This window comes from Scaptodrosophila lebanonensis, unplaced genomic scaffold (assembly GCF_003285725.1).
Source record: "Scaptodrosophila lebanonensis strain 11010-0011.00,11010-0021.00 unplaced genomic scaffold, SlebRS2 tig00000315-arrow-arrow-pilon, whole genome shotgun sequence".
Lineage (NCBI taxonomy): Eukaryota > Metazoa > Arthropoda > Insecta > Diptera > Drosophilidae > Scaptodrosophila > Scaptodrosophila lebanonensis.
In genome coordinates, this window is record NW_022060644.1 from 114,998 (window position 1) to 132,478 (window position 17,481).

Below are 17,481 nucleotides of genomic sequence, written 5' to 3' on the forward strand. Positions count from 1 at the left end.
AAACATTTTGTCGCGATAATTAGTTGGCTGCAAACATTGGTTATTCGCTTGTTGAACGCCGCTGGACCTTTAATGGACATAAGGAAAGTCGATGAATCTTCATCCGATGACCAGGTAACCGTATCATAGCCTATGCATACGGACATATAAGTTAAGGTCACCCATATGATGGGTTACCTTTAAGTGTTTATTTATTTATTAAATCTCCTTGTTTTAATACTCTTTGTTTCTCTTTGTTTTAATACTCTTTATTATTTTATTGTTTGTTGGTTTGAGGACATTCTGTCTCATTTTGGAACCGATAGTATACTTTGATATACTTGAACTACAAGTAGTTGTGGATCCCTAGGTCGAAACATAGAAAATATAGGTCGTGGCAGCGCCGCTGCAGTTTAGAAGGGAGCAGCAACGTTGGGTGTTACGTTGCTGGGTATTACCTTATATGTGCATTGTTAGAACTGCGAAAGTAACACATATGTATGTATATTAAGTTGCGGCTCAGTTCGCAGTTAAATTCTGCGCCACAAATTATTATAATTAAATTGAATTCACTATTTTATATTGCACATTTTTGAATATTGCACATTTTGATACTAGATTCAAGATTTCACTATTATTGAACTAGATCTAAGATTTCCTATTTTTATATTTCACATACAGAAGTTCCTTTATTTGCCAATTACATTTTATTTCTCCATGCTGCATACAAGTAAAGTTACGAAGCAATGATCTTTTGAATAGAGGGAGAATAAACGGGCCGGCATCACCGCCCACACTTGCATAGGGATTTTAGAAAAAGGGAATAAGTTCACACAAACAAAGGCTAGATGGGCGAGCGAAACGGAAGCTCGCTCTCTTCTCCGGCGAACCATCAACCATCGACGTACCTTCGACACCAGCTTCCAGCAACCGAGCACAAGAGTTAACCTAAGTTAACGTAGAGAATTAATCTGAGTAAGTCTGTGTAATAAACCAACAACAGTGTTTATATTATAAATAAAACGCAGTGTGCGAAATATTTCAGCGCGCATTGATTTATTTCTTACATTATTTCTCCCTCTGCGTGAGTACAGTTTATATACAGTGGACATTAGCCGTGGTATATAAACTGTAGCCCTCTGAGCTGAGTCTTGGTAGTTATATTTGCTGGGCCACTAACAGGCAAATACAACACCAAAACCATATGGATGTCGTGAGATCGGCGGATCAGACTGGCGACGTTTTACAGTTGCTGGGCCATTAACCGCAGTTGTAAAACGGCAACAGACTGGTAGGCGCGTCGAATTTGCACTTACCGGGCATCAGCCAGTGAGTACAAATTCCACGTGTCGCTGCCGATTGTCCCCTATAGTGTGCATCGAGCCCTTTGGTCGCAAGGTCCCGCAACTTACAAATTTCTTGTAAGGGATTCTGGACAGCTGAGCCATTACCCCAGCTGGAAAAATAACTTCTTTATAACATACAGTTCTCAGCACATACAACAAATTGTCGCATTTAGTGGCGCATGCATCTGGATTGGCACAGGAAATATTTGTGTCAAGTGTAAAACGGCAATTTGTAGCAATTATTAATTGTGTGATTAAAAATCGGGACTTGAAAATTGTCGCAGTCCCAAGACTGTTGACCGACCATTTCATGCTCATGCTTCTTTGCTTACCGAGTATCGAGTATCCAGTTGCGTGCTCCTACATTCCCTTTTCGATTTCGTTCGTACACCCTACGCTTACAGCAACGGCTTATGCGTGGGTGCGCGCCACTACATACTTTGACCGCTTATTTCGTGCCCTTTGCCCTCTTGTCGTTTTATCTTCACACTTCACTTCACACTTCACTTCACACGCTGAGTGCAGTGATTCTCTTCGTAAGTTCTTTTTTCTGCAACAATTGGGCTTGCGTAAGAGTAAGGTAATTGCTTCCCTTGCTTGCATAGCTTAAATTGGCCGTCGCTTATAGCGTACGATAATTAGGCAAGCCGACTGTCTTCGAAAACTCGAGCTTCATTGGAGGTAACTTGTATTAGTGCCAAAGCGTTATTATCTGCATTAAATGCACCGCCGGCAGTTGACACATTGCCTCCTGCTGCGCAACATTCTCATTTACCAAAAATGAAGCAACCAAGATTTAGTGGCAAACATGCAGACTATAAACATTGTACATCTTCAAAGTGTAGGGTTTGTTCTCGTCTGCATAACACTTTGCTTCATAGGTATTCAGACCCTGCTCAAATGCATAATGCTGCTTCTAATCAAGAGCAGCAGCAATAACTGATTCGTTGTTGAAGCTTCTTTGCATCCTGCACACGCTTCATCTGAAATCGAGCTAATCATTCTTGCAACAGCACTAGTGCATATGCGTGACCGCTTTTGTCAAATTCGTGTTGTTAGAGGTTTGTTAGACTCAGGCTCACAGGTGAATTTCATGACAGAAGACTTTGCCCAATCTCTGAGTATTTCCAGACAAAAGAAGTGTCTTACTGTCACATCAGCTTGTAAATCCAGTCTGGTGACAAAAAGCGAAGTCACCGCAACTCTTACAACACTCTTAGCAGTACAATGCTGATTTTTGGGCGCTTAGTTCAATTTATAAAAAGCAGCCTGATTGAGATTTGTCTATCAATCAGTGGAAAATCCCAGCCAATGTCGAACTAGCCGACCTCGAGTTTTACAGGCCCCAAAGAATTGACTTTTTGCTTGGCGCAGACTCATTCTTCGACCTATTATGTAATGGTCAAATGAAACTTGCAAACGGTGTGCCATTATTGCAGAAAACCCTGTTTGGATGGGTAGTATCTGGGCGCTGCAAGAATTTCAATACGCGAAGTCCGTCTTGTTATGCAGTTTCCTACTCTGTTGAAGACACTAAGCTTGAGGCTCTAGTGGAGCGTTTCTAGGAATTAGAAGAAATACCCAACGTTCGAAAATCCGCTAAATTCTATTCTGAGCAAATTGCATCTGAAGAATATTTCGTCAAGCGTATACACACATTGCCATCAGGTCGTTTGAAAGTCAGTTTGCCATTTAAGACCGATCCTCAGGTCTTAGGCCCATCATTTGACATTACCAAACGACGATTTCTATCTCTAGAACGCAGAGTTATAAAATCCCCCTCGCTCCAAAAGATTTTGTCGATTTTATGAACAAATACATCGATCTTGGCCATATGACTGCCATAGGCACAACAATTCCACCGGGAGCTATTTCACACCGCATCAGTGGGTCCACCAAACTGACAGTTGTTTTCGACGCTTCGTGCAAAACAACTTCTGGCAATTCATTAAATGATATTCTCATGGTGGGACCGACTAGAGATATAACAAAAATGCATAGACAAGTGAGCATATCCGAAAAAGACCGTTGGTTACAACTCATTTTTTGGCGTGAAAGCCCATCTGATGAGCTTCAACTTTTTCGGTTGAACACGGTCACAGCTTCTGGCCCATTTCTCGTATTTCGATGCTTACAGGAGCAAGGAGTTCGTCATAAAGACATTCTCCCGATAGGTGCAGAGGTTGTTTGCAATGACTTCTATGTCGACGATATGCTCACTGGAGCCGACGATTCAGGCACGGTAAAGACGATTTGCACTCAGGTGTTTCAAATTTTAGAATCTGGCGATTTTCAGTTAGCAAAATGGTACACAAACCATCCAAACATTACAGATGCTAACGAATCTGAAAAATCGCTGAATTTGGGTATGCGGTGGACGCCAAATATAGATCAGTTTTGATATTATTTGGATGACAGTTTCACTGATCTAAGCCCTCCAAGTGCAACATTTTATCAGTGACAGCACGTATGTTCGATCCCCTTGTCCTTTTTTGTCCAATAAGCATAAGGGCGTAAATTATTCTTCAAGTGCTTTGGCGCAATAAGCTTGATTGGGATGAGGCAGTTCCAATGGAATTGGCTACAAAATGGGAAACGTTTCAGCAAAATCTTTTGCTGCTGCATGAGGTCTCCATTCCTCGATATTCTTTGGCCTGTGGCAGCTCAAACATACGTGCATGGTTTCGCATATGCGTCTAGTCACGCATATGGATGTTGCCTCTATATTCGTGACAATTTTTAATTTTTCCTGATTATTAAATAATTTAATTAATATAATTTTTGTAAATGAATTAAAAACTTTTTTTCTTTTGGTAGGAGGTACAGGGTATTTAAGAGTTGAGCTCGCTCGACTTTAGCATTCTTGTTTTAATTTTCCTTTTTTTGTGGAGAGTACAGGGTATTTTACTGTCGGGCTTGCTCGACTGTAGCGTTCTATCTTGTTGTATTATAGATGTGTCTTTGTACGTAAATATGTAGGTACATATCAGAGAACTGCAACAAGTATGTTCCAATATGTTCGACCACCCTTGCTAAAAATTGAATCAAATCAGATCTTTACTTGGCTGCAAACGAGCTCGAACGAGTCGAGTACTCTTAGCATTTTTCTTATGATCGAATTTGCATGAGCAATCTTTCTATTTTTACGAAGAAGCACCGGTCTTGATTGTTTTGCTTTCGAACAGTTCAGGCTCGGTCACTTCGTGTATTCTGTTCGTAGCGAACGGGAACCAGCCTTGATTGGTTTGCTTTCAAACACTTCAGGCTCGGTCACTTCGTTTAAGATGACAGGGTCCTGATCGAAGCAAACCAGACTTTGCAGAATGAGCGTTTGATCGAACGAGTATAGTGCCGTTATTAGTCGAGTATTGTTTGGGTATTGCGCGAGCTATACTCGGGTAATCTCGAGTATTCCGCGGGTTTTACCCGAGTATGACCGTATGAAATATGCATGTACAAGTATGTACATTTTTTTTTAAAGCTTTCTTTATTTATCGGATCTTCACTCTAGGAGACTTACGATAAGTAGTAAAATCTTAATCTAATACAGTTTATTAATTAATTACAATTAAATATTTTTTTTTTTACGGCCCTAACTGTTATGGCTGGGTGGGGAGGTCTCTTCGCCGGAGTCGTGTATGGCTAGCCTGACAAGTTAAATTCTGTGCAAGTCTGTTCGGATGGTTCCGAAGCTTAAGCTGGTACTTTGCTTTCACCTTGGCGATTTCATCTTTAACAGATCCCACATTTAAATCTTCGGGGATATTATCACTTCTTACAAGGTGCAATTCAAAAGAAACAGGACTTTTTGAATCTAGCGCCCCCTGGTGGCGCTATCTATATGTCGACTGGTGCGTTAGACCCTGCTATCTTTATCGATTGTCCAGTGAGAATTTCATGACATTTCATCGATTGGAAGTGAAGTTATTGCGTTTTAAGTGTCAGTATGTTTGTGTTATCGGTCGGAAAATGAGCTTCGAAAAAAAGAGCCAACATTAAATTTTGTTTTAAAATTGGTAAAACTTTTACCGAAATTGATGAAACAAGTTTATGGCGATGATTGCCTATCCCGTAGCAGAGTGCACGAGTGGTTTCAACGTTTTCAAAGTGGTCGTGAGGACATAAATGAGGTCAACATGTGGGCCAATCAAAATTCGTGATCACCAAAAATGCCATCAAAACAGTGCGTGAATTCATCAAAAATCAGCCGAAATCATCATTGAAATTGATGGAAATGGAATTGAACATCTCCAAAACATCGATTTATCGCATTTTGACCGAACATTTGGGCTTACGAAAGGTGTGTGCACGGTTTCTTCCGCACAAATTGACTGACGACCAAAAATTGCTCAAAAATCAACCGATTTTGACCGATTATTTGACCAAAAATCACATTTTAACCATTAACCACTCGCCGTATTCACCTGATATGGCACCGTGCGACTTCTACCTTTTCGGAAAACTACATTTGGCCATGAAAGGAAACCGCTATGCTGACGTTGATGCCATACAACAGGCGGTGACCGCCATCCTCATCGCTATACCGATAAATGACCTAAAAAAGTCGTTCGATCACCTTCTTGAACGTTCAAAACGTTGTATTCAGGCGGAAGGAGACTATTTTTGAAGGCGACCAATAAATTTTTCAAAAAAAAAAAAAAAATAGTTTTCGTTTTTTAATAAAAGTCCTGGAACTTTTGAATTGCACCTTGTATGTACCTGGGTGCCCCAGTGATGGTTCTCAGTATCCTCAATTCAGCTCTCTCGATTAACTCTAAATAGAAGCGTTTCCCCATAATTCAGAGCCATATGTCCAAATTAGTTTGATAACAGCATTGTACAAGAGTACTTTGTACTCCAGTTTTAGTCGTGAACGGACGTTTATCAGCCAATGTAAATTAATAGCTTTTAGTTTTAGTTGATCTCTCTTCGCTTCGATGTGTTTGCGCCAAGTAAGCCGTCTATCCAAATGGACACCAAGGTATGTTACATCGCTTTTCTGTGGAATATTGATGTTGTTGAACGACAATGGAGGGCAGGTTTGTTTGTTTAGGGTAAAGGTGACATGTTTGCGCTTTTGCTCATTTACATGTATGCGCCAGTCTGCTAGCCATTCTTGTATGGCCACGAGGTGATATGATAAGAGTTCGGTAGGTCTAATAGGGCACTTGGAGCGACTTAGGATGGCAGTATCATCAGCAAATGTCGAAATTGTTGTACGACCGTTTGGCGGTATATCTGCTGTGTATATAATATACAGTGTTGGTCCAAGCACGCTCCCTTGGGGTACACCAGCTTCAATTGGATGGTATTCGGAGAGGAAATCTTTGCATCTAACTGCGAAACTTCTTTGCTGTAGGTATGACTCCAGTATTTTGTGGATGTTCTGTGGAAGTAATATTTTGATTTTGTGAATTAAGCCATCCAGCCAAACGCGGTCGAAGGCGACAACCAGAAAAACAGCGGAGCAATACACTCGTTTTTCAAATGCATTTCGTATCTCAGAGGTTATTCGGTTGACTTATTCAACGGTTCCATGTTTTTCGCGAAAACCAAATTGGTGCAATGGGATTGCACCTTTGGTGTGTAGGTGCTCTTTGATGCGATTCAGGAGCAGTTTTTCGAATATCTTTGATAGACACGGCAGGAGACTGATAGGTCTATATGATGATGGCTGAGACTTGTCCTTTCCAGCTTTATGGGTCATTTTGATGACCGATTTTCTCCATTGTTGAGGAAATTAGCCCCATTTCATCATGGTGTTGAAAATAATGGTGAGAAGATATACTGCACAGCTCGGCAATTCGATGATCATTTTGGGGGAAATTAAATCGTGACCCGGCGCTTTTTTTTTGCTTTGAAACTTGGTTCTCAATGACACTTGTAACTTCTCCAACTTGAAATACGATAGGCGTGGTAGCTTCAAGATAATTGGTTGGTGGGAGCACAAAGCTATTTGTTGCTGGATGTGGTTTGAAGACTTTTTCTAAATGGGCGGCAAATACATTTGCCTTCTCTTCGTTGCTGCGAGCCCACTTTCCTCTTTGTGTACGTAATGGTGATTCACTTTCGATTGGTGGACATACGCCTGATTTAGATTTCCACAATGGGAATCGTTTGCTGTTTGGGGAGAGTTGCTCCATATAATCCATTTGAGCTCGGTGTTTTTCATCTTCTAGGGCTTTTCGTAGTAGATGGTTGGCTATTTTTAACCTATCCTTCGATTCAGGTGATCTGTGGGCTTGCCACTCCCGCCGAAGTTTTCTCTTATTGCGAAGCAGCTCTTCAACGTGCCTGGGGACACGGCTGCATTTGTGAAATTTATTAGCTGTAGTTATTGGAGTCGAATGTTTTGCCGCCACTGACATTACAGACACTAATGCTTCAACTGAGGTATCTATGTTATTTTTACAATAAATGCTAGGGCAGTCATCAATATGGGAACTTACGTACTTCCTGTATTTAAGCCAATCTGTTTTTCTAGAAGTTAGAAAATGTGGGCGTTCCAATAACTGTGGATGGTCACAAAGGTGCAGAAGGATCGGCGAGTGATCCGATGATAGGTCTGATAAGTGTTCCACATGAATCTGAGCCTGTGGAACTCTTCTTGTAACAGCAAAATCTATCAAGTCGGGTTGCTTCTTTGGATCTGTGGGCCAATAAGTAGGTCAGCCTGGAGAAATAAAATCAAGCTTGATTCTTGATGTTATTATGGCGTTATATAGTTGTCTTCCTTTCGGGGTGATGAGTCGGGATCCCCAATGGGTGTGTTTGGCATTGTAGTCACCAGCTGCTATAAACCGGTCACCTAACAGATCGAGGAATTTAACAAATTCTGCTTCAGAAACAGAGAAGCGCGGTGGGCAGTATACTGCGGATATGCTTAAGTAGCCGCTTTGAGTTTCGATTTGAATTGTTGTGGCCTGTAAATAAGTTGTAGCAAATGATGGCAGCGGATAGTGTCTGATGCGATGATTTATAAGAATGCCAGTACCTCCATGAGCCTTACCATCGGGGTGGTTTGTCGCATAGAAGTTGAAGCCATTGAGATGAAAATAATTTTTGTTTGTTAGGTGAGTCTCTGATATGAGCATGGCGTCAATGTCCTGATGATCGAGGAACTGCAAGAGCTCGCATTTGTGCTGTGAAATGCCATTTGCATTCCAGAAACATATTTTTAGAGAGACCATTTAATGAGATTTCTGTTTGATAAGTAATTCCAGGAGGAGATTTTGATTGCGCATAATTTCCTGCATCGTTTGTTGTATTGCTACCATTGTATTGGTGAGAGTTGCCAGAATTGATTCAATTCCACTAGGCAATTGGGATGGATTCGCATTGGGCTGAGCAGTCATTTCTGGCCTCTGTTGCGGTACCTGATGGTGCATTGTTCCTGCAGTGGTTTGTTGAAGTTTCGGTTTAGAAACTGAGGCATACGACTCGTTAGTGCTACTTAACGCCTGAGCAAAAGATACTCCTGGAATCGCAGTTGGTGGTATATACGGCAAGTTTTGTCGGATGACAGGGTTTCGAGCTGCGGTTTTTTGTTGGCTTATGCGACTTTTTAACTCTTTGTACACAGGGCAACCTCTATAGTTGGCAGTATGGTTTCCCCCACAATTGCTACATTTCTTCGCAGATGGGTCCTCCTTATTTACGGGGCAGGGCTCAGAGGGGTGTACATCCCCGCAGGCAACGCAGACTGCACGTAGGGTACAATAGGTTTTTGTATGCCCATATTCCTGGCAGTTTGTGCATTGGACAGGTCCATTTCGCTTATGCGGTTCCTCAACTGTAATTCTACGGTGCAGTAGATATTGCATCTTATAAATTTGGTGAACTTCGTTTTTACCTTTAGGCATGGAGTCAGGTGTCAATTCTACCTTGAACATTGGTTGGGGAATTTTATTTTTGTTTATTATGTTCATGGCCATTTTGACTTCAAAGCCCTTATCTTTTAGTGCATCTTTTATCTCTTCGACTGGAACGGTTGGCTCTATTCCTTTGATGACCACTTGTAGTCCCTTGCTACTTTTAAGTTGGTACGTGTAGTAACTCATTTTTTCATCGTTGAGGTATTTGGCCACTGATCCATAGTTTTTTTCGTCGTTGACTTGTATTTTAATTTCATTGATGTTACCTCTTCTTATCGACGTAACATAGAATTTGTTTTCGCCAATTTTATTAATGAGTTTTTTAACCAAATCTGTACAATTTGCTTGGCGCACATAAATAGGTGGCGGCTTTAGTTGCTTGGCCTTTGGTGTTTCGACGCTATTTTCTTCGGCTTCGCTGAGAATCGCGAATCTATTGTTTTTCAGCGCTTCATTTGGCACAGTGTTTTCCGATATTTTTGTTATTTTAGGTGCGTTGGTTTTTTTTAGTTGATTGTGGGCCTAACCTTCTTTTAATTTGGACATAGCGATCGAGCCCGGTCTGTATTAGCGTTCTGCTTGCGTTCTTTGTATTTTTCGGTTTAGAGAGGGGGAGCTGGTCGCTCTGAGTTGACAATACCGGGCGCTGAGAGACTGCCGTTGTTGTTGTTGTAGTTGTCGTTGTTACAGTCGAAGACACAGTTGTAAGCGAAGGCAATGTACTGGTCGTTGTTGTTATCAGAAGCTCGTTGGTAAGGCTGCAGGAGTCTGGGGACGGGCACTGGGCACTCCATGACTCACTTTGCAATGGGCTGACTGAGCATATTATAGCGGGCGAAAGAGAGCGTGCTCTCTCCGTGTCAACTTGCAGTGATGCAGTTGTTTCAGGTGCCGTTACCTCTGGTGAGCGTATGGTGAAGTATGCGTTGTTTGTACGAATAGCCGAAAGTCGACGGTCGTCTTGTTGTTGTTGCTGCTGAGCACGAGTTTTGCTCATTTTTTCTTTGGTAAACAAGCTTGTGCTCTTACTCAACAGCATTGCTTTATTTTAAGCAATATTCCACCCTTTAACAGATAATTTATATGGGCAACACGAGCACAGGTGCTCATGCGTACCATAAGCGTCTTTTCGCGAATTAAATTGGTGTTAATTGCACTTTAAATTATTTACACGGCGGAGCGATAAAAGAACACGTCCGACGTCGTTCAACATTCGAATGAAGTAACATATTTATGTATTTGTGCGTGCATGTGTTGTTTGCAATTATGCGCAAACATGTGTATATGTATGTAGGTATTTTAAATGAAAAGGTACAGAATGAAAAGAAAACATATGTACACATATATTTATTTTTATAGCCTGTACCCAAAGGGTGAAAGGTTATACTAGTTTTGTGCGCATGTATGTAACACACAGAAGGAGGCGTGGCAGACCCCACAAAGTATATATATTCTTGATCAGGATGAGAAGCCGAGTCGATATAGCCTTGTCCGTCCGTCCGTCTGTCCGTCCGTCTGTCCGTCTGTCTGTCCGTCTGTCCGTATGAACGCAAGGATCTCAGAAAGTATAAGAGCTAGAATAACCAAACTTGGTTTCCATATTCTCCTAAGACCGAGAAAGTACGAGTTTGAGTTTTTTTTCGATGCCCCCGCCCCATTTAATTACTTAATTAATTCATTCATTTTTATTAATAATTTAATTTTTTTTAATTTTTCTTTTTTGTGGAGTGTACAGGCTATTTTACTGTCGGGCTTGCTCGACTGTAGCGTTCTATCTTGTTATCTTATGATATTTAGCATAATTTTATTTTTTTAAAAAAAAGGACCTCAAATATCTTAAAATAAACAAATTTATATAAATTAAAATAGCATACCTTTTGTTAATTTAAACAAGTAAAAAAGCTAAAGTCGGGTGTCCCGACTTTGAAATACTCTGTACATATGTTTACAATAATCATAGAAAATAAAAAAAAAACGAATAAAAAAACAAGTAAAAAAGCTAAAGTCGGGTGTCCCGACTTTGAAATACTCTGTACATATGTTTACAATAATTATAGAAAATAAAAAAATTAAGAAAATAAAAAACAAGATAGAACGCTACAGTCGAGCAAGCCCGACAGTAAAATAGCCTGTACTCTCCACAAAAAAGAAAAATTAAAAAAAAAAAATTAAAAAAAAATTAAATTATTAAAAAAAATGAATGAATTAATTAATTAATTAAATTAAATTAGAATACATGTTTATGTTCAGTTTTAACAGCATACATTTACATCACGTTCCTATGCGTGTTTATATGCGTGTATGTATGCAGCACAAAGTTGAACCAAAGCAGCAACAACAACAACAGCTGCGGGCAGCGCTGCCGACAGAGCTGCAGGCAGCGCAGGAGCAGCGATTTTACTTATGGCTATAACTTTCTTCAGAATTGACCTATCATGATGAAATTTGGCACACATTAGTACTAACTGGATGTACCTACCAAAATTGATTTCAAAATTCCGAGAATTACGGAAGTTATAAGAAAAAACACGAATTGCGGGGGAGTGGGGGGGTGCATCGAAAAAAAACTCAAACTCGTACTTTCTCGGTCTTAGGAGAATATGGAAACCAAGTTTGGTTATTCTAGCTCTTATACTTTCTGAGATCCTTGCGTTCATACGGACAGACAGACGGACAGACGGTCAGACGGACAGACGGACGGACGGACAAGGCTATATCGACTCGGCTTCTCATCCTGATCAAGAATATATATACTTTGTGGGGTCTGCCACGCCTCCTTCTGTGTGTTACATACATGCGCACAAAACTAGTATAGCCTTTCACCCTTTGGGTACAGGCTATAAAAAATTTGATCGATTTTACCTCTCTCGGTATTCGAACTCACGTAAAGGGTTTATAATTGCACATTTACATATCAATTGCGCCTGTGTGAGTGTATGTATGCCTATGCGCATCTATTCGTGTCTGTGTAAGCATTTTCGCAGTCAACCAAACAGCAACATCAACAACAGCCGCGGGCAGCGCTTGAGCAGCGCTGCAGCAGCAAATATATGTATGGCTATAACTTCTTGGTAAATCGGTCTATCATAGTGAAACTTGGCATACGGACACATAATAACTAACTGGGGATATTTGCAAAATTTTAGTTTGAAATTCCAAGAATTACGGGAGTTACGATTTGCAGGGTAGAGGGGGGAGGGAGGGAAATTCCAAAATATACATTTTCTGCGTACTCACGTAAGGCATCTTGGACTAAAATTTGGTGTTCTTAGGTCTTATAGTCTCAGAGATATAGGCGATTATACGAATGGAAAATCGGGAAAACCCCCATAGGGGGGAAGTGGGGGGGAAAATCAAAAAAATAAAACAAACTCGTATAGAATATACACATAACGCATCTTTGTGGAAAATTTGGTGTCTCTATCTCTTATAGTCTCTGAGATCCAGGTGTTCATACGAACGGACAGACGGACAGACTGACAGACTGACAGACGGACGGACGGACAGACAGACAGACAGGGCTAGATCGACTCGTCTCGTCATGCTGATCAAGAATATATATACTTTGTGGGGTCTGCCACGCCTCCTTCTGTGTGTTACATACATGCGCACAAAACTAGTATAGCCTTTCACCCTGTGGGTACAGGCTATAAAAAATTTGATCGATTTTACCTCTCTCGGTATTCGAACTCATGTAAAGGGTGTATAATTGCACATTTACATAGCAATTGCGTCTGTGTGAGTGTATGTATGCCTATGCGCATCTATTCGAGTCTGTGTAAGCATTTTCGCAGTCAACCAAACAGCAACATAAACAACAGCTGCGGGCAGCGCTTGAGCAGCGCTTGAGCAGCGCTTGAAAACCCTTGAAAACCCCCAAAGGGGGGAAGTGGGGGGGAAAATCAAAAAAATAAAACAAACTCGTATAGAATACACACATAACGCATCTTCGTGCAAAATTTGGTGTCTCTATCTCTTATAGTCTCTGAGATCCAGGTGTTCATACGGACGGACAGACAGACAGACAGGGCTAGATCGACTCGTCTTGTCACGCTGATCAAGAATATATATACTTTGTGGGGTCTGCCACGCCTCCTTCTGCCTGTTACATTTTTCAGCTCCCGCAAACCTAATATACTCTTGTACATTTCATGTACAGAGTATAATAAAAAGGAAGGTATTTCTTTTCGCTAATAGTTTTGTTGGCTTCTTTAATTTATATGCATTTACATACTTGTATACGATGTTACTATTTAACTAATAGCCGAAAAAACAATAGAAAATGCAAGTGCACGTGCACCCGCCAATATCATTGGTCATTTCGGTCATGCGGGCATGATTGTAAATACGACGTTCGATCATTTCTTGTACGCAGGCAAAAAGTTTCGGTCACCGCCGCTCATTCTGAGTCTTTGCAGTTGTGAGTCGAACTGACTGGTTGGCGAGCGTTCGTTCGCAACCGGTCATTACTTGCATTCATGCAAGAAGTTTCGGGCACAACCGCTCACTTCTGAGTTTTTGCAGTTTTGATTCGAACTGAGCTCGTTCGGAACAAGACATTGCTTGTCACTATACCCAAATGAAATAATCATACCGAGTATCGGTAAATACTCGAGTATGACCGAAAATGTAGTACTCGTTGCAGTTCTTTGGTACATATGTTCATTTAATTGATTTATGCAGGCACTATCTACCTAAATATGTATGTATGTATTTGATTTTGTAATTCAACAGTAATATGTTTTTAAGAAGGCAAGTTTCTGTTATTGTACGTATGTATGTATGTACCAGAGAACTGCAACGGGTACTACATTTTCGATCATACTCGACTACCATACTAAATTTCTAGCGTTGTGCGTTCCGAAGCCGCGCTACTCGCTGGAATGCAATATATTTTGCAGCTTGTTTTGTGCAACAGAGGAACTCCCTCTTTCATATAATGAATTGTCATATACAAAATACGACGCTTTTAAATAATTATCTGTCCATATATCACTGGTGATGGCATATCCAATGGCTTTGTATTCCTCAATTTCGGCCTTTATCGGACCAAAGTTAGCAGATTTTACAATAACTAGAGTAGAGTAACTAGAGTAACTCGAATAACTCGAATGTTTTCCGAGATGTCAATTATTTCATTCCGTTTTACGTTTCATTTATTCGAACTCATTTCAATGAATGTCGTATGCTATGAGACACAAGACGCATTCATATTCATACAAATTCATTTCATTTTCAATGTTCCACTTACTCAACTCAATTTAATTCGATTCCATTCTTTTCAACGTACCTTATGAATGAAGCCAAGTAGCTGTCTAGTATGTACGTACTGTTGAATTACAAGTCTGCCAAGCCATCTTCTGTATGTTAAATACATTCGCACTAAGCTACCCTTTTAAAACAACTATTGTAATGTTTGCACAAGCTATAGGTCCAGCTAATTACGCGTCCGCTATTCCTTCATTATTGCCTTCACTTCGTTCCAGGGTGGGAGGAGTTACCCCCCTCTAACATATCCGAGATGGCATTGCACATCAAGAGTCGTTAGTTCCCTATAGCCGGCGGTACTTGACCGAACGGTTCGCCTTACTCAGCATCACCGCACGCCAAAATGCTCAGTAAGATAAAATACAGGATGTGTTTCAACAACGGCGGATATGCATAGTGGCAACAATGACGGAAGCAAATAAAGGGTAGGAATCTTCGTGGCCAGGAGGATAAAGAAGACACTACTCTCCTGGGTCCCCGTATCTGATAGACTCATTAAGGCCAGGTTTACATGTAAAGCTAGGCACATCACCGCTTTTTTTACTGTACAGACGCCAGTTATGCCGCTCTCACAACAACTCTCACGTAAATACACTAAGGTGATATCACTATTCTTATGGGTGACTTCAGCGCAAAAATTAGTCCCAACAACAACCGACTACTGGGCCAACATGGAATCGGGACTCGTAACAACAATGGTGAAGGACACAACATAACAGAACTCTGCCAGACTTTCGACCTGGTGACAATTTATTTACCCACAAAGATTTCCACAAATACACCTCCAAACGGGAATACTCGCAACCAGATTGACCACATATGCATAAGCAGGAAATGAAAACACAGCTGTCACCGCAACAAAATCACCCCAGGGAACAAGCATGCAGGATGCTAAGGATGACCGCAGAAGAGACTTTTGGCACTCAACAACGCAGAAGAACAAAGTGGATATCGGACAGGACATGGGACCTAATTAGCAGGAGCAACAATCTAAAGGCTATGGCAGACCAAAACAGCCACAATCGTGATGTGCAAAGCTGTAAAGAAGTCCGCCAGAAACGATAAGAGAGCACAATGGATAAATTTGCAAACAATGCAGAACGAGCAGCCGGTGAAAACAACATGCGCTTACTATACCAGATAGTACCAGATAGTCTGGAAGCTACCAAAAGGAATCCCAACCAGTTAGAGACAAAAATGGAAACCTGCTGACCAATGATGAAGCTCAAATATAGATATGGCGTCAACTTCATGGAGATCAGCAATACTTCAGGAAAAAAAATTAAGCCATTAATACGTGATGAACAGGCAGGATTCAGACCATACAGGAGTTGCGTAGAGCAGGCAAACATACTGAGCATAATTACGAAACAAGCTGTGGAATGACGGGCCCCGTTGTACCTCCTGTTCATGGATTTAAAGAAGGACTTCGATTAAGTGGAAAGACCGGTAATATGGAGCGCAAAGGAGTATCGATCAAAATTATCGCCATAATTAAGGCGATGTACGATGATGCCAACTTGGCGGTCCTGCACAATGGAAAAAGTGCACCATTCCAGACAAACACACACGACGGACCACCCTTCAGGAATTATCCCATAAGAGCGTCACATGGGACACAGAGAGACGGTCAGAAATAAAGTTAGATGGAAAGTACTTGTAGAAACCCTAAGCTCCCAAGTGGAGTAAGTAGGAATAGAAACAAGTAAAAAAGTTAAAGTCGGGTGTCCCGACTTTGAAATATTCTGTACATATGTTTACAATAATAATAGAAAATTAAAAAATTAAGAAAATTAAAAAAACAAGTAAAAAAGCTAATTTCGGGTGTCCCGACATTGAAATACTCTGTACATATGTTTACAATAATTATAGAATTTAAAAAAAGAGAATTAACAAAAAAATTTTGATCGATTTTACCTCTTTTGGTATTCGAACTCACTTAAAGGGTTTATAATTGCACATATACAAAGCAATTGCGTCTATGTGAGTGTATGTATGTATATGCTCGTATATTCGTGTCTGTGTAAGCATGTTCGCAGTCAACCAAACAGCAACATCAACAACAGCCGCGGGCAGCAGCAAATATATTTATGGCTATAACTTCTTGTTAAATTGGTCTATCATGATAAAACTTGGCATACGGACACATAATAACTTATTGGGGGTATTTGGAAAAATTTAGTTTGAAATTCTTAGAATTACGGGAGTTAGAAATCGCGATTTGCATGGGAGAGGGGGGAGGGAGGACAGGGCTAGATCGACTCGTCTCTCACGAATATATATGATCAAGAATGTATATACTTTGTGGGGTCTGCCACGCCTCCTTCTGTATGTTCCATGTACACTCGCACAAAACTAATATACCCTTTTACCCTTTGGGTAAAGGGTATAATAACGAGTCTATATAGACATGACCCTAAATCGATTGCAATTGCAACAAAATTGGAATGACTTATCAAACAAGGCTTCTTTATTCAATTTTTTTTTTTCTTAAAACTAATAAATTAGTTAAATAATAATATAATAATAATAATATGATAATAATAAATTAAATTAGTTAGTAACGATATCAACACCAAATTATTGTTTTTTTTGTTTTTTTTTTCGTTTTGAAAACACATTTCGATGGAAAATGATTTCCTATTTTGTATCCATATAACATATCAACAGAATCCATTGCAGAACGATGTAGTGCATTCTCGGGTATACCCAGTTCGGCGGTATCGACCACCACATCCTTCGCACTACCTTCAAAGCCCTATGAAGTGGACGCACCGCAACCGCTAGTCGATCGCACGCCACCTGTTTCTGTATTGCGTTGGAAAACCGCTGGCACAACCAATACCATAACACAGACAAAATTGTACAAAGTTGAACAGCAAGAGCAGCAGCAAAACTACAAACAATCCCACATAGGGACACCAACAGACAGTCCATCAATGACAAATGACACAACTGCTGTCGTTATGCCTACGGCTGCGAGGCAAGGTTTGAACTATCATCAATTACACTCC

General features: G+C 40.6%; 1 protein-coding gene across 3 annotated transcripts in view; it reads left to right on the forward strand.

Annotated features, from left to right (window-relative positions):
* Positions 1-17,481, forward strand: part of LOC115630093 — a 160,214-nt gene that overhangs the window by 67,143 nt on the left and 75,590 nt on the right. Inside the window, exon 3 of one of the 3 annotated variants that reach the window (XM_030526719.1) lies at positions 17,138-17,455. The exons of 1 other annotated variant lie outside the window; for it this stretch is intronic. In XM_030526719.1, the coding sequence (XP_030382579.1) occupies positions 17,138-17,455 (318 nt within the window). The remainder of the gene's footprint in view (positions 1-17,137; positions 17,456-17,481) is intronic. One more of the 3 variants, XM_030526721.1, reaches the window with a different exon arrangement.